Here is a 25,000-nt window from a genome sequence, read left to right as displayed (position 1 = left end):
CGATGCAAGCGCTGAATGCGCTCTTCTCCATGCGGGAGAGCAACGAGACCACGCCCCCTATTTTGCGTGTTCTTGTGGGCGGAGCCAACAAACGGCTCTAGTGACGTCATCACAGCAGGAAGTGCAGCGCTGTAGTCCAAACCGGCCGCTCGCTGTCGGCTTTGAAAGGGAACTTCTGTTAAATAAAATATCTCGCTTGGCATTGAACTTTGAGCTTTATAGTTTTACAGGTATTATTGATGCTCTAACAGCAACATTACACACTAACTAAAGTTTGAAAGATGGAATCGCGAAGAACGGGACCTTTAGGCTGGTGTGCTGTTAACTGGCCTGCCTATAGGCTAGACTTCATGATATAATCAGCCATCATGGACTCCAGAAGGAAACCGCCAGAGGAAGCAGCGATCGCTACTGCTGCTGAGTTACTCAAACAGGGGTTATTATTAATAAAGCCCAACATTAACCAGTGCTGGAAAAGAGGATGCCTGCTCTGTCCGAGCGATACCGTTTGATTAACTCGTCATCAAACATGTCGAACACATCCTCCCTCTCCTGAAAGATTCGTCTCTGCCTCCTCAGCGCCCCTACTGGCCACTCCTGACCCCTGAGAGACCGCTCGAGCTCTTAAATAACTGCCAGAGGAAGAGGGATTCTAGCTTCAAGACATTTCATAACCTTCCTTTATACTGAAGTTTGAAAGTAGGAGTAAATGTCATGCACATTCTCAGCACTTAAGACTAAAACAGCACTTTGAGAAGCTTGATAAATACGGGCCTGATGATCTACACTGGAGGAATACTTCACTGCTTTCCTGAGTTATGATCAGATTAATGAGCAGAAGAACATCTCACTGACCCCAAATACCACAAACTCACTCACATTAACATCCTTTACAATAATGCGTGACGTAATAATGAGCTTCACATCATGACGGACACAAAGTGTTTTCCATTGCATATGTCCAAACATATTTTGGACTGATGTGGAGCGTTTAATGAAGAAACAATTGAACGCTGATTTGCAGCGGAGTAGATTTTTGACATATTAATATACTTAAATGATTATCGGATTGAGAAAGTTAAGGCAAACTTCAGTTCATACAATTATTAATATAAATGGGAAATTTTCACATTCATAAAATGAAATGCTCGGACTCCAAACCTAACTTTTCTTGTTTTAAAAATGAATTTGAGCTTTATTGTTCAATTTTGTGTAATTGCAAAGACAATCAGAACTCATAGCATAGCGAGCAGGTATGATGTATAATTTGTCATTTTATAATTGTATTCTTGCCATCTGGCACTGTTTTTTATTTTATTTTTCTTTATTTACTCTGTATTTTTGCTTTGAATGAATATGTCTCATTGTATTGTTCTGGTTATGGCATATAAATAAATAAAAAACAAAAAAAACAAATAAAAACACACATAAAGTGTTGCTATATGAGTCTCACCAGCACATATGTGTCCGTCTCGAGCTTCTTCCTGTGCACTGGAGCATCTGCAGGTGAATATCACACACACTTACTGATATTAATAATGAGTCTGAGGTAATACACCGCGACAGAAACTCACCTGAGTCCGTGACCACGTCCAACACCACCATATCAGGCTTATCCGAGGGCGACACTTTCCTCTCGGTGACTCCAGACGGAACCACATCGGGTTTATTGCTCAGCTTTCTGCTGTAATAATCAGAAACATGACTGTGATATGGGTTATTATGAGCCATAACAGACGTGGACGAGCCGTCCAGCGCCATCTTCACTTCCGCTGAACGTCTGACGTCCTACGTCATGACTTGATCACGTGCTGCACGACAGCCAATGACAGCGCTGCTCGCTATTATTATGATTTTATTTTTTTCCGTTAAAGGGATAGTTCAGATAAACATTTAAAGTATCCCATGATTTACTCTCCCTCAAGCCGTCCTAGGTGTGTATGAAATTCATCTTTCAGACGAACACAATCAGAGTTATATTAATAAATATCCTGGCTCTTCCCGGATATGGCTGTTTTGAACTTCATAAAAGTGCATCCATCCATCATACAACTGCCTCTATCATCATAAAAGTGCATCTGTCCATCATAAAAGTGCATCTGTCCATCATAAAAGTGCTATGCTGTGTAAAAAAATATCCATATTTATAACTTTAATATAGAGTACAATATAAATCTTACGCTAAGTGGCGTTCCACAGGACACAGAGACAGGACATTTATTAATATTTCTGACTGTACTCGTCCGAAAGAGGAATATCACACACATCTAGGATGAGCTGAGGGAGAGGAACTCATAAAGTCATTTTAATTTTTTGGGTGAACTAGCCCTTTAAATTTGACAGGACCCCGGAAATTGCGTCATCACCGCAGTATCGCGCCTGCGTGACTCTGTCCTCTAGTTCACATCAGTAGCTGCAGGAACGCGCGCAGTGTTTACTTCTACACGACCCGAGTTTATATCGTAATAACTGTATAATTCGCCTTTTGACGATGGCTGGGACTCTAGCGCGTAAAGCCGTGGATCATCTCCGCAGTAAAGAGTTCAGGGAGTACCTCATGAGGTCAGTCTGCGTTTATCATCACACTGAGGAGAACACACACACACACACACACACACACACACACACACACGCACACGCACACGCACACGCACACGCACACACAGATACACACGCACACGCGCGGGGTAATAAACCGAAATCTGCGGGTTATTGCCTGAAGGGCACGAGCTGCAGTTCCGCTGATGGCCTGCAGGTGGCGACAGATCTGCGTCAGAACAATAATAACAGGTCCAGAGTTCAACACTGCTCATGTTATAACTTTAACTTTATTTTGAACCCGTAGGTCATTGTTGTTGTCCCACGCCACTCTCTGCATATTTACACCGCCTCTAGATCTCCATTGTGGAGGTTTGCCGCCAGGAATGTGTCCTTATGGACTCCTGATGTTACACAATAAACACTGACCTGTGTAACCGCCTCATGATTATACATCAACTGTGTTAAAGAGACAGAAGACATAAAGCGATAGAAGTTTTCAGGAAAGCAAATATATATGTATATATTTCTAGGGCTGGGCATGGACACAAATTTCATTCGTGGATATTGAAGGTGCAAATTAATTGATTTGTTTACAAACACATCAAGGATGTGATTTATTTTTAAATAATAACATTATACTATTAACTTTACAATTTCATAATCATTTCCACTTCAATCATTTAAAAAAATAAAATAATAATAATTAAATGGTGGCTGTCATAAAAACGTGCCAGATTTATTCAAACATGCATTAATTATTGGAGACTATTATAATGAATATGAAATATGGTGCATATATTTAGCAAAATGCTCCTTATTTTTCTTGCTGGCTGCGTTTATGGACCTGGATATGTTTTTTCTGAGGTAAAAGTGACGTGACATTGTTTAATAAGCTGTTTTACTGACGTCTCTCCGAAACACTGATTGAGTAATTCTAAACAAAATGGACGTCATTGGAAATCTGAGACGTTGTAACAAAGCCCAGAGTGTTGAGATTTATCGGAGTGGAGGCGCTGGAACGTTCCGCTCATCCACTGAAAACAGGACTAATCAATTATTTAGATTTATCAATCAATATCGGTTCGTTAAAATCGAATAATCTACTTTGGACTTTAAAATTGGCAGAAAATCAAAGCCGAATGTCTAACCTATGTGTCCAAAACTCCAAATGTGAAGGTTATAACACACACACACACACACACACACACACACACACACACACACACACACACACACACACACACACAAAAGGTCAATAATTACATTTAAAGATGAATTTTGAGCGTTTAATCTTTCGATTTACCTAATTTATGATGATCACTAAAATATGTGATGGGCCATAAAAAGTGCACAGCAAAAAATGCTTTTCTTATTTAGTATTTTTGTCTTGTTTCTCAAAAAAATTCTTACATTAAGAAACATTTACTAGACAAGTAAAATTGATTGTCTTGTTTTGGGGAAAAAATAACTCACAATTAAGAATTTTTGCTTAAAATAAGATAAATAATCTGCCAATGGGGTGAGAAAAATAATCTTAATTCAAACAGAAAACAAGATTATTGCTAACACTTTATTTTGATAGTCCACTTTAGACATTCTACTGACTATAAGTATTTTGTAACTGCATGTCAACTAACTGTCATTAGAGTATTTGCAGACTGTCTGATTAATATTTACTAAAACTTTATATTATTGGTCCCCCAACAGACATCCTACTGATTATAAGCAACTTGGCAACTACAATTCAACTTATTCTACTAACCCGAACACCTAACCGTAACCTAGCAGTCCACTGACAGTCTACTAATACTCTAATGAGAGTTAGCTGACGTGTAGATGCAAAGTTACTTATAGCTAGTAGAATGTTTAAAGTGGACTATCGAAATAAAGTGTAACCCTGAATTGTGGTGCGTTGCTCTCGGCAGAAGTTGAAATGTTTTAAACGCATGTATAGGCGCTGTGCTATAGCGCTGAGTGATACGGCGGAAAACGGCATCACGATATAAGTGCTGCATTTCCATATCGATAATTATTGATATTTTTATGACCTATTTAAAATAAGGACCAGGAGAAAAATATATTACATTTAAACATTTTTATTTGTGTGTGTGTGATTATTATTAATCTGAGATTATAATCCCCCCAGTTATAAAGGCAGAAATGTCAACTCAGCCACGGCAAACACTCTAATTATTACAATGTATTTAATGTAAATAATTCACAAGTGTGTGTGCGCGGCAAAAAAAGCCGTGGGCACAGTTTGTGCGTCTAAATCAGTTGCTTTATTTCATTTTCAGTTTTTCATTTAATAATGAAAATAAAGATCGATGTTTAATAAAGCTGTTCATGAGACTAATTGAAAATGTTTAGGAGATGGTTAGTTTAGCTGTGTGCATGTTCTGCCGTATATTCTGTTCTAATGCCACAAGTAATGCTGGGTTACACGACTCTTTCCTAGTGCGGTTTTGGTCAAGTTTAATAAAGTAAACATTGTCACGTGTGCACATTACTTCTTCTCACTGCTGTGTCTTAAGCATTAGTTGACTTTTTAATAAACTTTAGCTGATGGTTTCCTCACCCCATGTCTTTCTTTCTTCAGTGGAAACAAAATGAAGGTTTTTGATGAAAACATTCCAGGATGTTTCTCCACATAATGGACTTCAGTGGGCCTCAAACGGCTCAAGGGCCTAATGAGAGTTTCAGTGCAGCTTCAGAGGGTTAGACGATGAATAAGGGTCTAATCTAGACAAACCATCGTCATTTAAACACTAAATAATGAAGTTTAAGTTTTATAAGCACAAATGCTGGCCTTGCTCTGTTCTGTGAGGCGCGTTCGTGGCGTTGAAAAGGTCCCGTTTGACGAGTCAGTGTTTAAAACGTTTTAAACGATAAACTGACACAAAGACGTCTGAATATGTGTGTATGGTCCTCCTTACACACACTTGTAAACACTGACTCGATACTTCATACTCTGCCTATTGTCGGTTCATGAATATATTTCATACAGTCACGTGACCTACAGCTGTCAGTGGATGATTGACGGACAGCTGTCATACATGTGGCGTGGTGTAAATGTGTGTGAGCCTGAACGCACAACAGCGCCACCTTCAGTCTCTGAGACGTGATGCGCTCACGTTTATTAATGAAATCAGAGCCTTATGAAGATTAAAAATCACATTAGGCAGAATCGCCATTTATGTTTTTACATCCCCACAATAAAAGAGCCATAAAATGATCGCTAAAAGGCTTGTGTATCGCTGATCTGGAATCTGTTGTCTTGTTTTATCTTGTGCTGTTCCGGATGGATCGGCTGTTCCCGTGGGATCTTCCCCTCAGCACGGTGAGTCTCCACCTCATGATCCCGTCCTGCTGTGTGTGTGTGTGTGTGTACGCCGGTTCTAGCTGTGTGTGTGTGTGTGTGTGTTCTTTCAGCACTTCTGGGGTCCGGTGGCCAACTGGGGCCTGCCCATCGCCGCCATCAGTGACATGAAGAAGAGTCCCGAGATCATCAGCGGCAGGATGACCTTCGGTAAGTGTGTGTGTGTGTGAGTGTGTGTGTGTGTGTGTGTGTGTGAGTGAGAGGTAGGACTGTCAAAATTGCCCAAAAGAAACATTCGAATATTCCCTCTAAAAAACACAAATGTTCAAACTATTCGTACATCTGGTTGCGCGTTGTGTTAATAACAGGACAAATTAATACAAAGAGAAATAACTACTTGTATAGCTAGTCTATTTGAGTTTAAACATATTTGACAACGTATAACTAACACAAAACAAGTACATCAACTAATGGTCTCTGCGGATAACGGTTTAAATGAACAAACTTTGAGGGCTGATCAAGAGTTTTATGCAAGCAATTTAAGGTAGCGAGACTCGCGACTCTTGTCCCAAATATAGCAGGCTTCATTCAGTGATTGAAACTAATATTATTAATATTAATGTAAGTTTTACAGCATATTGAGCGCTCTGAGCGAGCTCTGCTGTGCTAAACTTGCTTTTCCTGGACGTGAAGCGGTGAATAATCACACCAGTGTTAGCAGTGCATTTATCCTTTACTCCTGCGATATCTCCTCAGTCAGTACAGTAGCCCACACTTTAGTGATGCTTCTGTTTAACGTTAAATAATGAGGCATGGTATGCTAACTGTATCGTACATAGCTTGCATATATCTCGCGGCTCAATAATTTTACCTCCTACCGACCAAAATCTAACGTACTTCCAGACATGGCTTTAGATTATGGAGGGTTAAAGTCCTGAGAGGTCCTACAGTAGGGCTGTGCGATAACACGATAACGATATTAATCACGATAGACACGTTATCGATTAAAAAATGCTTTCAATAAAACGTTTGATTTTTTTTTTGCCAGAAGAAACCAGAGGTTGCGAAGCAAGTTTGGTTGCATGAAGAAAGGCACTCGCTCTCTGGTAACCTAGCAACATAGGGAGTGACACGCTAACAGCCAATCGTGGAACAGTATCGAGTTTGGGGGTCGACCCTGAACATGAGCCGCAGCGATCATGGCAGTTTTGTGGATTTTATAAGTCTGACTGTAGTCAGATTAGGGATGAAACGATCAACGGTTTCACGATCAACCACGATAACGTACTGACGGTTAGTAATATCGTTTAAAGTTTAATTATCATTTAAACCGTCAGTGATTTATCACGATTTTCAACTGTCTGCTGGATATGTCTCCACTACCGCGGGCGATTTCTTTTTTTCCACAGTTTTTTATTTTATTTTTAAATTTGAATATTAATTTTCACCTTCGAAATTTGTTTTTTTTATTTTATATATATATATATATATATATATATATATATATATATATATATATATATATATATATATATATATATATATATATATATATTCGAATTTAGAATATTTGTTGACATCCATATTTGGTGAGGTCAGAGGTCACCTCTCGCTCTGTTTCTCCAGCTCTCACCTGTTATTCGCTGCTCTTCATGCGCTTCGCCTACAAGGTCCAGCCCAGAAACTGGCTGCTGTTCGCCTGCCATCTGACCAATGAGGCGGCTCAGCTCATCCAGGGCAGCAGACTCATCAAATACAAGTACACCATAACCTTCATCATCATATTCATAACCTTCATCATCTTCATCACTGATGTTCTCACTGTAACGCTCTTCCTCTTCCTCAGCATGGAGAAGAAGGCGAGTGCCAAATGATGAAGGCTCAGGCGTCAGGAGATCAGCGGGTCCGTTTTAATAATCACTCATGGTTTCTCTCTGTTACTCATGTATAACATTACGCCTTACACCGGCTGTAGGTTCTGGTTTGTGTGGAATGTAGAAATTTTAATAATTTATTTCCATAAATCATGCAATCAGTGTGTTCAAATAAATAGAGAAAATAAAAAAATCTAATAACATCAAAATTTGCTTCTGCTGATTTGACTCCATCCATCCATCCATCCATGGTTCTATGGTTCTATCTATCTTCCCATCCATCTACCTATGGTTCTATCCATCCTTCCCATCCATCTACCTATGGTTCTATCTATCCATCCCCTATGGTTCTAGCTATCGTTCCTTCCATCTTCCTATGGTTCTATCTATCGTTCCATCCATCTACCTATGGTTCTATCCATCCACCCATCTATGGTTCTATCTATCATTCCATCCATCTACCTATGATTCTATCTATCATATATGGTTCTATCTGTCCTTCCATCCATCCATCCATCTATGGTTCTATCAATCCATTCCCTGTGGTTTTATCCATCCTTCCATCTATGGTTCTATCTATCCTTCCATCTATCTACCTATGGTTCTATCTATCCAACCCCCTATGGTTCTATCTATCTTTCCATCCATCTACCTATGGTTCTATCCATCCATCCCTTATGGTTCTATCTATCTTTCCATCCATCTACCTATGGTTCTATCCATCCATCCATCTATGGTTCTATCTATCTTTCCATCCATCTACCTATGGTTCTATCTATCCATCCCCTATGGTTCTATCTATCTTTCCATCTATGGTTCTATCTATCCTTTAATCCATCTATGGTTCCATCCATCCACCTATGGTTCTATCTATCATCCATCCATCTATAGTTCTATCCTTCCATCCATCTACCTATGGTTCTATCTATCATATATGGTTCTATCTATCCTTCCATCCATCCACCTATGGTTCTCTCTATTTATTTTCCACCCATCCACCTATATATCCATCTATGGTTCCATCCATCCATCCACCTATGGTTCTATTTATCATCCATCCATCTATGGTTCTATCTATCTATCCTTCCATCTATCTATATATGGCTTATCTATCATATATGGTTTTATCTATCCTTCCATCCACCTATAGTTCTATCTATCATCCATCCATCTATTGTTCTATCTATCCTTCCATCCATTTACCTATGGTTCTATATGATATATATGACCCCGAGGCGTTCCCAGGCCAGCCGGGAGACATAATCCCTCCAGCGTGTCCTGGGTCTTCCCGGGGCCTCCTCCCGGTGGGACATGCCCGGAACACCTCCCTGGGAAGGCATCCAGGAGGCATCTGAAATAGATGCCCGAGCCACCTCAGCTGGGTCCTCTCGGTGTGGTGGAGCAACGGCTCTTCTCTGAGCTCCTCCAGAGTGACTGAGCTTCTCACCCTATCTCTAAGGGAGCGCCCAGCCACCCTGCGGAGAAAGCTCATTTCAGCCGCCTGTATCCGGGATCTTGTCCTTTCGGTCATGACCCACAGCTCATGACCATGGGTGAGAGTACCAACTGAGGTTGCCAACATGACAACATCATCTGCAAAGAGCAGTGACGAAATCGCGTGGTCCCCAAACCGGACACTCTCCGGCCCTTGGCTGCGTCTAGAAAGTCTGTCCATAAAAATTATGTACAGAACCGATGAAAAGGGGCAGCCCTGCTGGAGACCAACATGCATTGGGAACAAATTTGACTTACTGCCAGCAATGCGAACCGAGCTCCTGCTCTGGTCGTAAAGGGACCTAAGCAAGGGGCCCCAGACCCCATACTCCCAGAGCACCCTCGACAGGGTGCCACGAGGAACACAGTCGTATGCCTTCTCCAAATCCACAAAGCACATGTGGATTGGTTGGGCAAACTCCCATGAACCCTCCAGCAACCTGGAAAGGATATAGAGCTGGTACAGTGTTCCACGACCGGGACGAAAACCACACTGTTCCTCCTGAATCCGAGTTTCCACTATCGGCCGAATTCTCCTCTCCAGTACCCTGGCATAGACTCTCCCAGGGAGGCTGAGAAGTGATCCCCCTGTAGTTGGAACACACTCTCCGTCCCCCTTCTTGAAAAGAGGGACCACCACCCCGGTCTGCCAGTCCATAGGTACTGTCCCCAACCGCCTTGCAACGCTGTAGAGGTGCGTCAGCCAAGACAGCCTCACAACATCCAGAGACTTAAGGTACTCAGGGCGTATCTCATCCACCCCGGCACCTTGTCACTGAGATGCTTATTAACTACCTCGATGACTTCAGCCTGGGTGATGGACGAGTCCCCATCCGAGCCCTCAGCCACTGCTTCCTCAAAGAAAGACATGTCGGTGGGATTAAGGAGATCCTCGAAGTATTCCTTCCACCATCCAACAATATCCCCAGTTGAGGTCAGCAGCTGCCCATTTCCACTGAGGACAGTGTTGGTAGGGCATTGCTTCCCCCTCCTGAGGCGTCGCTTCCCCATCTCTTCATGGCCAACCGATAGTCTTTCTCCATGGCCTCACCGAACTCCTCCCAGGCCTGAGTTTTTGCCTCCACAACTAACTTGCTGTCCGCTTGGGCTGCTGGTACCTGTCAGCTGCCTCAGGAGCCCCCCAAGCCAGCCAGGCCTGATAGGACTCCTTCTTCAGCTTGACGGCATTCCTTACTTCCGGTGTCCACCACCGGGTTCGGGGCTTGCCGCCTCGACAGGCACCACCGTCGACAATGGAGGTGGAGAACATGGTCCATTCGGACTTAATATCTCCAGACTCCCTCGGGATCCGGTCGAAGCTCTGCCGGAGGTGGAAGTTGAAGATCTCTCTGACAGGGGGTTCAGCCGAACGTTCCCAACAGACCCTCACAGTACGTTTGGGTCTGCTGAGTCTGTCCAGCTTCCTCCCCCGCCATCAGATCCAACTCACTACCAGGTAGTGATCGGTTGACAGCTCCGCCCCTTTCTTCACCCGAGTGTCCAAGACATACGGCCGGAGGTCAGATGGGACGCCCACAAAGTCGATCATCGACCTTCGGCCTAGGGTGTCCTGGTGCCATGTGCACTGATAGACACCCTTATGCTTGAACATGGTGTTCGTTATGGACAAGCCATGGTTAGCACAGAAGTCCAATAACAGAACACCACTCGGGTTCAGATCAGGGGGGCCTTTCCTCCCAATCACGCATCTCCAGGTGACTTTGTCACTGCCCACGTGGGCATTGAAGTTCCTCAGTAGAATGAAGGAGTCTCCTTTCGGTGCACTTTCCAGCACCCCTCCCAGAGACCCCAAGAGGGCCGGGTTCTCAGCACTGCCTTCGCCCAGTAGGCACAAATGACCGTGAGAGACCTATCCCCGACTCAAAGGCGCAGGGAAGCGACCCTCTGGTTCACTGGGGTAAACTCCAACACATGTCGGCTGAGCTGGGGGATATAAGCAAACCCACTCCAGCCCGCCGCCTCTCACCATGGGCAACTCCAGAGCGGTAACTGCCAACGAGGTGACATTCCATGTCCCTAGAGCCAGTTTCCATGTCCAGAGATCGGGTTGTCGGGGCCTCGCCTTGAACTGTCGCCCGATCCACTATGCACCGGCACCTTTTGATCCCTCCTGCAGGTGTTGAGCCCATGGGGGGCGGCCCCACGTCGCTCTTTCGGGCTGAGCTCGGCCGGGCCCCGTGGGGGAAGGCCCGGCCACCTGGCGCTCGCATACGAGCCCCAAGCCCGGGCCTGGCTCCAGGGTGGGGCCCCGGCCGCGCCATGCCGGGCGAAGTCTCTGTCCTTGCTCTTAAGTTTGGCATAGTGGGCTTACTGCTCTTAGTCTGACCCCTCACCAAGGACCTGTTTGCCTTGGGAGGCCCTACCAGGGGCATATAGCCCCATCCATCTATAGTTCTATCTATCCATCCATCCATCTACCTATGGTTCTATCTATCATATATGGTTCTATCTATCCTTCTATCCATCCACCTGTGGTTCTATCTATCATATATGGTTCTATCTATCCTTCCATCCATCCACCTATATATCCATCTATGGATCCATCCACCCATCCAACTAGGGTTCTATCTATCATCCATTCATCTATGGTTCTATCCATCATCCATCCATCCTTCCTTTCATTCATCCATCTATGGTTCTATCTATCTAGACATCCATCCATTTATCGATAAAGCGAAAAGTAAAACGATCAGAGGTCATCAGAAGAATTATCTTATGTAATTTACATGTTATGATATTTGTACAGTTTTATGTTGTCACAATGGAGATAATTCACTTCATGTGAAAAAATGGCCAGGATTCTTAAAACAAAGGAAGTTCCATGAAAGAAATGCAGAGATGTTTGGAACAACATGAGGGTGAGTAAATAATGACAGAGTCCTTAAGAACTGCAGGTTAATGGCAGATATGATAATCCCAATGCCTGGGTGATATTAATGCAGCAGATAGCTATTGCATTACCATGAGATGAGATGTCTTTAATGAAATGTGTTTCCCAGTAAATAGATAGGTCCAGACCAATCTGTTACAGAACATTTAATAATTGACAAACTAATACATTAACACATAAACTATGCAAATGATCAAAAGGTAAAACATTCATAGCATACATATAAAATATGAGTTTAATTCAGTGCAAACCTCTACAGTAAACAAATCCTAGCTCCGATTGTTTGGTGTTAATCTGGCTTCTTTGTTTTCTTCATGCATGAGAAACCAGTCCTTCACTTCGACTTATCTTTTATAAGTCGTCGCTGGTGATGACAAGACTACTCTGAATTTCATTCCCCAGGACAAATGCATCATCTTCATCCTCCTGTGAAGAACAGACCCATTATGAAAAGAGTGAACTTATCAGTTCAAATCCATCTGAAATACAGCCTTGCTAAAGGGCAGCTCTAAAGAGTGTTTACTCACCTCATCCTTTTCTTTGTAGCTCTTCTCTGTTCCTCTGTACGACACCACATGGATGAGGGTGTACACTCTGTAGCGGGAGACAACAGGGCTTCACTTCTCAAATAATCCATCATAAAAGTGCATCTATCCATCCTAAAAGTGCATCTATCCATCATAAGTGCATCTATCCATCATAAGTGCATCTATCCATCATAAAAGTGCATCTATCCATCATAAAAGTGGATCTATCCATCCTAAAAGTGGATCTATCCATCCTAAAAGTGCATCTATCCATCATAAAAGTGGATCTATCATCATAAAAGTGCATCTATCCATCATAAAAGTGCATTTATCCATCATAAAAGTGCATCTATCCATCCTAAAAGTGCATCTATCCATCATAAAAGTGGATCTATCATCATAAAAGTGCATCCATCATCATAAAAGTGGATCTATCCATCCTAAAAGTGGATCTATCCATCCTAAAAGTGCATCTATCCATCATAAAAGTGGATCTATCATCATAAAAGTGCTTCACATCTGAAATAATCCAGTTCCATATATAGGACTGGTTGTTCAGGTGTACCTGTGGTAGAGCATTGCCAAGAACTGAACGATGAGCAGAATGGCGAAGGACAGCAGAAACATCAGGCTCAGCGGCTCCACCTTCATGGGCTCTGGGGCCAGTGTTTTGTTGGGATAATACTTTGGAATCTCGATGCTCAGAACATCTCCGCCGATGGCCTGAAGGAAGAACGTCGCTACAACCCACAGGACGTTAATTATGAAGTACAAAAACACTGCCTGCGCACACACACACAAAAAGAGAATAGTTCACATTTAGCATATGAAATTACGGGCCAGAAAAAAGGTGAACTATTAATTTGCCAACCTTACCTTGTTTCGTAGAGACTTGAGCTCGCGTGTCACTTCCTCGAGATGAGCTTTGTCATCTTCAATGGGCTTGAGATAACGCTCTAACAGTTTATTCCAGAAGTCAGTTTCATCCTGGTAACACAGGAAAAACATGACACGGCAACGAGACGTGACAAAATCAATAAAAAATTCAGCAAATCATAAGAGTGTGTGGGCAAAGTCAATCTGGAAGAGGTTTTTACTCTCAACATACACTGCAAAAAATGCTCTTCTTACTCAGTAATTTTGTCTTGTTTCTAGTCTAAATATCTAAAAACTATTAAATCAAGATGCATTTACTAGATCAGTAAAACAACATAAGATATTATTACTTGTTTTCTTAAAAATAAAATCAAAATGAAGTGAGTTTTTGCTTAAAACAGGCAAAATGATCTGCCAATGGGGTGAGAAAAATAATCTTATTTCTTGTTTCTTGTTTCCGTCCCAAACAGAAATAATATTATTTTTCTCACCCCATTGGCGGATCATTTTGAAGCAAAAACTCACTTCATCGTGATATTTTTACCCAGAAAGCAAGCAAAAATATCGTCATTTACTTATCTAGTAAATGCATCTTGATTTAAGATTTTTTTAATTTTTGGACTGGAAACAAGAAAAACAATACTGAATAAGAAGAGCATTTTTTTGCAGTGTAATGATCAAAATCATATATATTACAACATTTTTAAATTTGTATGCTCTATAAGAGAGTCCTGGCTGGCTGATGGGAAGGGTAATCCAAAGCGAAGATGGAAGAAGAACTGTGATTGTGGCCTTAAAGCGTAACCTCACCTCAGATAGTTTCTCCACCTGTGGAGCCACAAGCGTTCTCTCGATGCCTCTCTTGACGCGCCGCTCCAGTCTCTGCGCTCCGTTCTCGATGCGGTTGGACTTAACGATACGCCTTGCGGCTTCATTCAGAGCGTACTGCAGTTCCTCCAGCTGGGTCTCGGTCAGAACATCCTCCGGACCCACTTTATCCCGGAGCTCATCGTTCAGCGTGTCCGTGAGTATCAGCACCAGCTCCTCGCACAGATCCTCCTGGTTCTTATTCCTCAGCGTGTATCTGATCTGCTCCTGAAGGTTTCTCTTCAGATTTGCATAAGTCAGTTTCTTCAGGAACTCTTTCTTCACAGGCTCCACCCAATCTATTAGAATAAGAATTGTTTTATACAAAACCCGATTCCAAAAAAGTTTCATTCTATTTTTATTCACAATTTGTACAATAATGTGGAAGTTTCAAATTTCAATATTTTTTTCAGAGTACAACATAAATGACATATCAAATATTTAAACTGAGAAAATGTATCATTTCAAGTTGATTTTAAATTTTATGGCATCAACACATCTCAACAAAGTTGTGCCGTGGCCATGTTTCCCCCTGTGTGTCATCCCCTCTTCTTTTTATATCAGTCTGCAAACGTCTGGGACTGAGGAGACGAGCTGCTCAAGTTTAGGAATAGGAATGTTGTCCCATTCTTGTCTAATACAGGCTTCTAGTTGCTCAACTGTCTTAGGTCTTCTTTATCGCATCTTCCTCTTTATGATGTGCCAAATGTTTTCTAATGGTGAAAGATCTGGACTGCAGGCTGGCCATTTCAGTGCCGGATCCTTCTTCTACGCAGCCATGATGTTGTAATTGATGCAGTGTGTGGTCTGGCATTGTCATGTTGGAGAATGCAAGGTCTTCCCTGAAAGAGACGACGTCTGGATGGAGCATATGTTGTTCTAGAACTTGGATAGACCTTTCAGCATTGATGGTGCCTTTCCAGATGTGTAAGCTGCCCATGCCACACACACTCATGAACCCCAGACCATCAGAGATCAGCTTCTGAACTGAGCGCTGAGAACAGCTTGGGTTGTCCTTGTCCTCTTTAGTCCGGATGACATGGCGTCCCAGTTTTCCAAAAAGAACTTCAAATGTTGGTTCGTCCGATCCCAGAACAGTTTTCCACTTTGCCACAGTCCATTTTAAATGAGCCTTGGCCCAAAGGAAACGCCTGCGCTTCTGGATCATGTTTAGATATGGCTTCTTCTTTGACCTGTAGAGTTTTAGCCGGCGACGGCGAATGGCACGGTGGATTGTGTTCACCAATGTTTTCTGGAAGTATTCCTGAGCCCATGTTGTGATCTCCATTACAGTATCATTCCTGTGTGTGATGCAGTGCCGTCTAAGGGCTGAAGATCACGGGCATCCAGTTTGGTTTTGACCCTTGACCCTTACACACAGAGATTGTTCCAGATTCTCTGAATCTTTGGATGATATTATGCACTGTAGATGATAACTTCAAACTCTTTGCAGTGTTTCTCTGAGAAACTCCTTTCTGATATCGCTCCACTATTGTCCGCCGCAGCATTGGGGGAATTGGTGATCCTCTGCCCATCTTGACTTCTGAGAGACACTGCCACTCTGAGAGGCTCTTTTTATACCCAATCATGTTGCCAATTGACCTAATAAGTTGCAAATTGGTCCTCCAGCTGTTCCTTATGTGAACATTTAACTTTTCCGGCCTCTTATTGCGACCTGTCCCAACTTTTTTAGAATGTGTAGCTCTCATGAAATCCAAAATGAGCCAAATGTCTCACTTTCGACATTTGATGTTATCTATATTCTATTATGAATAAAATATGAGTGAACCAGATTTGTAAATTATTGCATTTCTTTTTTATTCACAATTTGTACAGTGTCCCTACTCTTTTGGAACTGGGTTTGTAATTATGTAAATAATGAAACCCTGTGCTATAGAAAAGGGAGATATCTGTAGGATTCTTTTTGATGAGATCTCTTACCACTCTCAGGCACAACTTCCCTCGGCTCCAAATCATTGTAGTCAAAATCATAATCATCATCATCTTCGTCGTCATCGTCATAGTCTGTGTCATCATTGAATTGGTCCACTTTCTTCTCACAGCTTTTGGAACTCCCACTGTAAGATTAAATTGTAAGCAATAAGAACTTTTCTTCTGTATTCACTGCAAAAAAATGCTATTCTTACTTAGTATTTTTGTGTTGTTTCTAGTCCAAACATCTACAAAATCTTAAAACAAGAAGTATTTACTAGACAAGCAAAAGTAATTGTCTTGTTTTGGGGAAAAGAACTCAAAATTAAGAGAGTTTTTGCTCAAAATATTCTGCCAGTGGGGTAAGCAAAATAATCTTAATTCAAACAGATAACAACATTATTTTGCTTACCCCACTGAGAGGATTATTTTAAGTAAAAACTCTTAATTTTGAGTTATTTCTTCCCAAAACAAGACATTAATTTTTACTTGTCTAATAAAAGTCTCTTAATGTAAGAATTTTTAGATTTGTTCACTAGAAAAAAGACAAAAATACAAAGTAAGAAAAGCATTTTTTGCAGTGCTGCAATTGTACGGAGACCAGGAGGGGACATGTTTGGATCAGTTAGTTAAAGTTTTGACTCAATATTTCTGTAGATTACACCAGTAGCCTCTATAGTGATGATAAATGAGCACCAAACACATTTTCATATTCTTTACCTTCTCTCGGACTCAGAGTCTTTTTCCTTGTTCTCCTTGTTGAGATTCTCTTTGGATTCGTCCTTCTTATGGCTGATCTCCTGGTTGAGGTCCAGGATGGGTTTGTCTAAGCGGCTCTGTTCTTCATGGGCGTTCTGAGCCGGTGGATCGTCGGGTTTGGCAGCGAGTGTGTTTGGATTGACGGCTTGCTGCATTTGTTGCAGCAGTAGATTTTCGGTCTCTTGAGTGACTTGGATTTTCACATCCCAACAGCACATTTTGCAGTCGCGATTGCACACGACACCCACTTGCTTTTTCTGCTCCTTGCCCTTGTTGGTTTCTCGAGTACCCCAAGATACAATGTGCATATTGACAAGAGAGTATATGGTGAGGAGGAGATATCCACTGGGAATGCAGATGAAGTACATCAGACCATAGATGATCAGTGTGCTCTCTTGAGGATGGAGGATGGCCGTCACCATGTACAGGATCGCACCGGACACCAGGAAGAGTCCCGTAGGAGTTATAAAGGTTTGTTGTATAACCATGTCACCTAAAATGAGAAGCCTAATGAGACACCAAAACAATTCAAATGCAAAACAAGCTGTTAAACGATCGCAAACAATAGTTACCGATAATGGAAAAGAAGGACGCAGTCATCAGGAAGGCATATATGACACTGAGAATGGCAGCAATTGTGATTTGGAAGTTGGGTTTGGCCAAAAAACATATGATCATGTAAATAACCGGAGGTATAACCGCGATTATTATGGAGAGAGTGCCTGAAATTCCAAACACAAACTGGAAAGCTCCTAAAATGGAAAAGGAGACAATTAGCAGATTTTGTACTCTTCATACTGAAACATATTTTCAATATGCATATCATAAAACATATCCTGTCCTGCAAAGTTCAGCCCAAACCCCAATTAAACACACCTGAACCAGCTAATCAAGGTCTTAGGCAGACTAGACCAGTGGTTTTCAATCCTCTCCACTCTGCACATTTTGTGTTTCTCTTATCTTAGTTTGGTTGATGAAGCTCTTTCCTAATGAGCTGATGGTCTGAATCAGGTGTGTTATATAAGGGAGACATGTGCAGAGTGTTGGGTCAGCCAGGATTGAAAACCATTGGACCAGACTATGTTGAGGTAAGTTGGACTGTACAGGACCGGGGTTGGACACCCTGATGATGATTCTTTGAATATTTTTAAAGTTACTTCGCTGGAGGAAAGCAGCCCAAGAAGGTCAGATGGTTAACCAGCTCAACTGAGTCTCTACCAGATTAGGTAAGACACCAACCCAGGTTGACCAAATGGTCTACAACAGGCTTCCTCAAATCCAGCCCTGGAGGGCCAATGTCAAATCTTGATCAAACTCTCCTGCAATTTTCGAGGAACTCTGAAGACCTCGATTAGCTTGTTCAGGTGTGTTTGATTATTCAAGACAACTTTATTTATATAACGATTGTTTCAAAGCAGCTTCACGGTGTTAAACAGGAAAATATTGCAACAGCATTTGTTTCAGCTTTACATACTGCAAATGTACTAGATCAGTAAAGCGACATAAGATATTTTTCCTTGTTTTCTTAAAAATAAAATCTAAATGAAGTGAGTTTTTGCTTAAAACAGGCAAAATGATCTGCCAATGGGGTGAGAAAAATAAACTTATTTCTGATTGAAATCTTGTTTCTTGTTTTCGTCCCAAACAGAAATAGGATTATTTGTATCACCCCATTGGCAGATCATTTTGCCTGTTTTAAACAAAAACTCACATCATTTTGATATTTTCCCCAAGAAAACAAGCAAAAATATCTTGTCATTTTACTCGTCTAGTAAATGCATCTTGATTTTTTTTTTTTTTAGATATTTGGACTGGAAACAAGAAAAAAGAAAAACTAAATAAGAAGATAATTTTTTGCAGTACAGTCGTTCTCCAGAGGATGTAAAGTTCTCCAGATCGGCTGATTTCAGTTATCATATAGTGTCAATGTGGGCAGATCAGTAATAAAGTTGATATAGTTAATTTAGTAATTAATTTTATTTGGATATTTAGTTGAAATTTGAGTGTCCCCAACTGAGCACGCCAAGCCAAAGGCGACCAAAGGAACCAAAACTCCATCAGGGCATGATGGAGAAAAATAAACCTTGGGAGAAACCAGACTCTCGATTAGGGTCGGAACTAAACTCTGCAGGACAATGGCCTTCAAGGACTGGATCTGAGCACCCATCAGAAGAGGATTTAGCTGACATTTCCAGAAGGGCAGCTAAACCACCATACCTAAAAATCCCTGAAAGCCTTTGCAAATGTACCTGCAATCATGAGGGTAACAGAAGCAGGTCCCAGGATGGAGGAAGCCACGGTGAAAATCTGGTATAAGATGTAGAGCATGGATATGGAGGAGTTCCTCTTGACCGTGTCCGCCCCACTGTGGAGCAGATCCAGGGTGTTGGCCAGAGTCGACGGACCCCATCGGCGCCTCTGGTTGTAGAACTCTTTAAACTCTTGAGGAGAGTTGGTGTAGGCGTCTGAGGCGGCGTTATACTCCACACGCCAGCCCTGCTGCAGGAGGAGCGTGCACAGCCAGCGGTCCTCACCTACACACAACCAGAGACAATGAGCACTGGTACCTGTCTGCAATACTATAAAAAAAACCAGGGCTGAAAAACAGAACAAAATGTCTCATGCCTGTCCTGTCTCGTGTGCACTAGCACTATTTACTAGACAAGCAAAAGTAATTGTCTTGTTTTGGGAAAACTTGTCTAAATGTTTATTAATGTAAGAATTTGTAGATATTTTTACTAGAAACAAGACAAAAATACTAAGTAAGAAAAGCATTTTTTTTGCTGTGCTCTGAAGACCTCAGTGAGGAAAGAATGTACTTGAGGCATTAAAATTTACGCTCTACACTGACTTGTGTTGTGTTATCAGTAGTGCAATTACATTACAATTTAAAATATTAAAGAAAATAACGATATTAACCAGTTAATGGTCATTTCAAATAAATGATTCTGTTCAGTTGGTTTCGTTTTTGTTTCTGTTAAAATTTTGTTTGTTTCCGTTTTTTCATTCCTTGCCCTGGTTCAGAGCCCTGCAAAAAATACATGTCAGAGTTTTGTCTTTTTTCGGCCATTCATTCCCCCCCAAACCCCCAGGTTTACCTTGATCGTACTGCACATACTCCGAGGCTCGGGTGGCTTTGGTGGTGTATCGTTTCAGGACGTTATCGTCCATCAGCGCAGATCCTCTGAACAGACTGAAGCAGCCTGGACTGCACAGCACCGACCCAAACACGTGCTCCGCCGTCTTCTGGAGCCAGTGGCCCACTGCATACTCGAACTTCTGATACCAGACCATCGGGCCTGAAACCACAAGCAGGACATCAAACACTGCATTTGGCCTTGTGTGCTTCTGGGGATCTCTTTCTGAGTTCTGTTGCATGAAGCTAGCTGAACAAACTCTGAGTTTCAGAGCAGGTTTAGAGTTGACCAACCTGGTTTAGATCGAGTTCAACCATTTCTCAAAGCTCGGTATAAACTTTCTCTGTCAACTCAGGTTTAATCCAGAGTTAGCGATTGAAGCGCGAGCACCTGAACATGTGACACGTGCGGCAAACAGCCAATCACAGCGTCCGATTGATTCACTTCTCTTCTGAAGATTGAGAGATCGTTATGAAGATTATCATCAAATTAAACGTGTTTACAAAGCAGGAATAAACACTTTAGTTTGAGAAGGCAGATGAAATAATATCCGACTATATCAATGCATGAAGTGAATCAAAGAAATACGCCTATAATTATAGGTTGACAAAGAGCTCAAATTAATAAACGTTGTTTAACTGAATTATGAATGCATGTATTATTTATATTACTATTTGGCTACTTGTCAATTAATATAATATTTATATGAACATATTATATGAATTTAAAGTGATTATAATTCCTATAATAAATAATTAGCACCAAAAGATGCACAATTTTTTTTCTAAAGTTTTTTCATTATTGGCTTTATTGCATCTTTACTCTGAGCTGATTGGTCCAGTTTGGGTTTGCGATCTCTAACCAAGAATAAAACTAGGTTAGCCGTGTAGTGTAAGTTTCTATGGTGATAAACACTGATCAAAACCAATCTACCTTCTTGAGCCCGAAAAACCAGAGTTTGCTCAATCTCGAACTTAACCTGGGTAACTGAACTGAAACCAGCTGTGAGCAACAGGCCACTGATAGATGAGCAATGTTATCATATTGTAAACGGTGACTGTCATGTTTTGTTAAGATTAGCTATCTTTTCGATGGTGACGTTAATATAAAACTGCAATAATTTCCAACAAGGGTTTCTGTCAATGGACTTTGTATATTGATCAGAATCTGAATAGCAGGTCTATAAAATGGCACGCAGTTATCTGCTATATAATCCAGTCTGCTGCTTCTTCTTTCTTCCTTTATGTCATACACAGCCTTTGGTCAGTTCTGTTGTGCAATTCAAAATATGTGTTTTTAACATACTACTTTCCCAAGAAGCAAAGCTCAAAAGATGGCCATTACTGTTGAGTTGTTTGATTTACTCTGTAAACCCTAGGGCTGTAAAGGGACATGCATTCGTCTCGAATCGTCACAACAAGAAAAAGAGCAGAAGAGAGACGATCTATGCATCAACCCAAAACAAGAGTTCAGATTATAAGAAATAGGGCTGGGTATTGACACAATTTTCACAATTCGACTCAATTTCGATTCACAAGCTTTCACTTCGATTTTCGATAAGATTCAATTCAATATTGATAATTTTGGATATATATCAGGTTGGTATAATACACTGTAAATGTATATAAATTACACTAAATGATGTTTTAAATAATAATAAAGTTTTTATATTAACTTTACAATTACATAATAATATTTCTACTCTAATTTGTTTTTTAAATATAAACATTTAAAAGGAGGCTGTCATAAAAACTTGCCGGATTTATTCATACATACATGCATTAAATATTGAAGAACATTAAAAATGACAATGAATAGCCTATGTAATGTGGTGCATATAATAAGCAAAATGCTCCTCTCTAGAGTTAATTTTTCTTGCAGACTAACGAGTTCGTGGACACTGGATATGGTTTTTCTGAGCTAAATGTGACGTTACATGACATTGTTTCTAGGCCGTTTTACTTACGGTTCAAACACTGATTGAGCTATTCTATGTCACATGATACAGATTTCAGTAAGTTGTCTACACTTTCAGATGCTCATTCATGTTTATTTGGCACTGTTACTGTACATAATTTCAAATCTGAGACTTTGTTTCATATCAGTAGACTTAAAGCACAAAACTGATTGTGATTTACTGGATGGGAGGCACGCTACAATATTTCATTCATTAACTGAAAACAGGATGACTAATCGATTCTTGGGATTTAAGATTCAATATTGTTCGGTAAAAGTGAGAATCGATTAAAATCGAGAAATCAATATTTTTTACCCAGCCCTAATAAGAAACCTACCATTGGGGATTTGTTGCTTTTCCCGAACTCGTATCGAATCGTGACCCCAAAACCGAGGTACGCACCAAACCGCGACTCCAGTGTAGTTACACCCCTACTAAACCCGGATGATATTTACCCATTCCGGTGGGGTGGATCCGTCCACACGCCGCTCCCACATTGTCATACATTCTCAGACGGTCGACGAGCAGTATCAGAGCGCCGGGCTGGAAGTCTGTGTCTCCATCCAAAGCCATGATATAGGTGTTGTCATCAGATATATGCTTCCTCTTGCTGTCGTTGTCATGAGAAGGTAGTAAATAAGTCTCACTATCTAATGATATGAGACTGGCACGAGATGGGTTGTTTTGTCTCTGTAAGAACACACAGTGTCAGAAAACAGAGTTATCTTCAGCTGTATGTGGAAGTTTGAGGGTTTCAAAGCTGGTTTCCACACGGGTGCTCAAGTCAAAAGAGCCCGCCCTTGTGTCTCTGGTCTCTAGATATGGCTTGGGTCCTTTATTTAATGTACAAACTCGATTTCAAAAAAGTTGGGACACTGTACAAATTGTGAATAAAAAAGGAATGTGATAATTTACAAATCTCATTAACTTAATGGGTATAATTAAATCATATAATTTATTCACAGTAGAATACAGATAGCATATCAAATGTTGAAAGTTATACATTTTGAAATGTCATGACAAATATTGGCTCATTTTGGATTTCATGAGAGCTACACATTCTAAAAAAGTTGGGACAGGTAGCAATAAGAGGCCATAAAAGTTAAATGTACACATAAGGAACAGCTGGAGGACCAATTTGCAACTTATTAGGTCAATTGGCAACATGATTGGGTATAAAAAGAGCCTCTCAGAGTGGCAGTGTCTCTCAGAAGTCAAGATGGGCAGAGGATCACCAATTCCCCCAATGCTGCGGCGGACAATAGTGGAGCGATATCAGAAAAGAGTTTCTCAGAGAAAAATTGCAGAGTTTGAAGTTATCATCATCTACAGAGCATAATATCATCCAAAGATTCAGAGAATCTGGAACAATCTCTGTGCTCAAGGTTCAAGGCCGGAAAACCATGTAAAAAAAACTGGGTCGCCATGTCATCCAGACTAAGGAGGACAAGGACAGACCAAGTTGTTCTTAGCGCTCAGTTCAGAAGCTGCATCTCTGATGGTCTGGGGTTCATGAGTGTGTGTGGCATGGGCAGCTTACACATCTGGAAAGGCCATCAATGCTGAAAGGTATATCCAAGTTCTAGAGCAACATATGCTCCATCCAGAAGTCGTCTCTTTCAGGGAAGACCTTGCATTCTCCATGACAATGCCAGACCACACACTGCATCAATTACAACATCATGGCTGCGTAGAAGAAGGATCCAGCACTGAAATGGCCAGCCTGCAGTCCAGATCTTTCTCCATTAGAAAACATTTGGCTCATCATAAAGAGGAAGATGCGACAAGGAAGACCTAAGACAGTTGAGCAACTAGAAGCCTGTATTAGACAAGAATGGACAACATTCCTATTCCTAAACTTGAGCAGCTCGTCTCCTCAGTCCCCAGACGTTTGCAGACTGATATAAAAAGTTGACTGAATGTTTAATGAAAACTTACTGTTATTTTCTGAGGGTTTTTGACATTGTATCCTTTCCAACCAAGCAGGTAATACAGGTACATGATCTGAAAATGCACACGTGTTCAGGTAAGCATTCAAAGACTGAATTATTATTCATACTAAAGCATAAGACTTTGACATTCACCTGTGACCATCTCTTTTTATTTCGAATCAGAGCTTTGTCCTTCAAATGGACATAAAGCATGTTTCCCTCTGGCATGACGAACACAAGACGGCCGCCATATGGCGTTTCAATGATAGAAACCTCATCGGGCTCCTTATTTGTAAACACCCTTGAAGGCAAAACCAGTGAAATTTGGTTTACAGTTGCTTGTGAAATATCAGTCTGTCCATATCAGTAACATACCATTAGCTGATAACGGATAGGAAACCTTTGCCTTACCTGTACACCTCCATGACAACGTTTACAAGGTCAGAAACATAGCTGTTGACTAGCTTTTTCTCAGTGCCCGTTTCTTTGTCTTTATCCATCATGAAGGCATCGTCGACATAAATATGGCACTCAAAGTCAAAGACATCCTTGTGTTCCTCCTTTGGATCACCTCGGTATCTGTCCAATCTGAAACCAACACATTTAAAGGCATTTGAATGAAGAACTGCAGCAAAAGCCTTAGGGATAATATAGGAACAACTGGGGGTTTCGAGGATCACAGATTAAATACCTGAACATCGAAGTCAAGATTTTCAGCATCTCGTCATACGTTTCATGCCACATCGTTGCACAGAGGTAAATGACACAGTTTTCCACTTCAATGTCACTGCTACAAGACAAAGAAAGTAAACACAAGTTCGGTTACGTAACACTGCAAAAAAGGCTCTGCTTATTTACTATTTTTTCTTGTTTCC

At 41.2% G+C, this 25,000-nt stretch overlaps 3 protein-coding genes and 1 long non-coding RNA gene across 6 annotated transcripts in view; 2 read left to right on the top strand and 2 right to left on the bottom strand.

Moving 5' to 3' along the window:
* slc30a6 (solute carrier family 30 member 6) overlaps positions 1-1,817 on the bottom strand; it is an 18,950-nt gene extending 17,133 nt beyond the window's left edge. For 2 of the 3 annotated variants that reach the window (XM_067421502.1, XM_067421503.1), the window contains exons 1-2: positions 1,575-1,817; positions 1,454-1,500 (exon numbers count right to left, since the gene is read on the bottom strand). In XM_067421502.1, coding sequence (XP_067277603.1) covers positions 1,454-1,500; positions 1,575-1,761 — 234 coding nt within the window. In that variant the 5' untranslated portion in view covers positions 1,762-1,817. The remainder of the gene's footprint in view (positions 1-1,453; positions 1,501-1,574) is intronic. The other variant, XM_067421504.1, reaches the window with a different exon arrangement.
* A 544-nt stretch (positions 1,818-2,361) lies between these two features.
* mpc1 (mitochondrial pyruvate carrier 1) lies at positions 2,362-7,943 on the top strand. Its single transcript, XM_067421937.1, has 4 exons — positions 2,362-2,566; positions 5,974-6,070; positions 7,487-7,619; positions 7,707-7,943. The coding sequence occupies exons 1-4, from the start codon at positions 2,492-2,494 to the stop codon at positions 7,732-7,734; spliced, it is 333 nt and encodes a 110-aa protein (XP_067278038.1). The 5' UTR covers positions 2,362-2,491; the 3' UTR covers positions 7,735-7,943.
* A 4,327-nt stretch (positions 7,944-12,270) lies between these two features.
* Positions 12,271-25,000, bottom strand: part of chs1 (chitin synthase 1) — a 21,688-nt gene continuing 8,958 nt past the window's right edge. The window contains exons 5-19 of the mRNA XM_067421345.1: positions 24,817-24,915; positions 24,537-24,713; positions 24,279-24,426; positions 24,133-24,198; positions 22,650-22,884; positions 20,199-20,399; positions 19,350-19,634; positions 17,673-17,852; positions 17,062-17,593; positions 16,351-16,487; positions 14,353-14,708; positions 13,543-13,653; positions 13,232-13,449; positions 12,667-12,733; positions 12,271-12,565 (exon numbers count right to left, since the gene is read on the bottom strand). Of these exons, the coding sequence (XP_067277446.1) occupies positions 12,491-12,565; positions 12,667-12,733; positions 13,232-13,449; positions 13,543-13,653; positions 14,353-14,708; positions 16,351-16,487; positions 17,062-17,593; positions 17,673-17,852; positions 19,350-19,634; positions 20,199-20,399; positions 22,650-22,884; positions 24,133-24,198; positions 24,279-24,426; positions 24,537-24,713; positions 24,817-24,915 (2,887 nt within the window). The 3' untranslated portion in view covers positions 12,271-12,490. The remainder of the gene's footprint in view (positions 12,566-12,666; positions 12,734-13,231; positions 13,450-13,542; positions 13,654-14,352; positions 14,709-16,350; positions 16,488-17,061; positions 17,594-17,672; positions 17,853-19,349; positions 19,635-20,198; positions 20,400-22,649; positions 22,885-24,132; positions 24,199-24,278; positions 24,427-24,536; positions 24,714-24,816; positions 24,916-25,000) is intronic.
* LOC137044944 (uncharacterized) overlaps positions 18,121-25,000 on the top strand; it is a 7,390-nt gene continuing 510 nt past the window's right edge. Inside the window, exons 1-2 of the long non-coding RNA XR_010898656.1 lie at positions 18,121-18,188; positions 18,254-18,326. This is a non-coding gene — a long non-coding RNA (uncharacterized lncRNA). The remainder of the gene's footprint in view (positions 18,189-18,253; positions 18,327-25,000) is intronic.

This window comes from Pseudorasbora parva, chromosome 17, assembly GCF_024679245.1.
Source record: "Pseudorasbora parva isolate DD20220531a chromosome 17, ASM2467924v1, whole genome shotgun sequence".
NCBI classification, from domain to species: Eukaryota; Metazoa; Chordata; class Actinopteri; order Cypriniformes; family Gobionidae; genus Pseudorasbora; species Pseudorasbora parva.
This window is presented reverse-complemented; position numbering and strand designations above follow the sequence as displayed.

Excerpts from the sequence above, each read along its gene's own strand:
- mpc1 (XM_067421937.1), top strand. The coding sequence starts at position 2,492 with ATGGCTGGGACTCTAGCGCGTAAAGCCGTGGATCATCTCCGCAGTAAA. Across the intron at positions 2,567-5,973 it reads GGGAGTACCTCATGAGGTCA|CACTTCTGGGGTCCGGTGGC; the intron begins GTCTGCGTTTAT and ends GTGTTCTTTCAG. Across the intron at positions 6,071-7,486 it reads CAGCGGCAGGATGACCTTCG|CTCTCACCTGTTATTCGCTG; the intron begins GTAAGTGTGTGT and ends CTGTTTCTCCAG.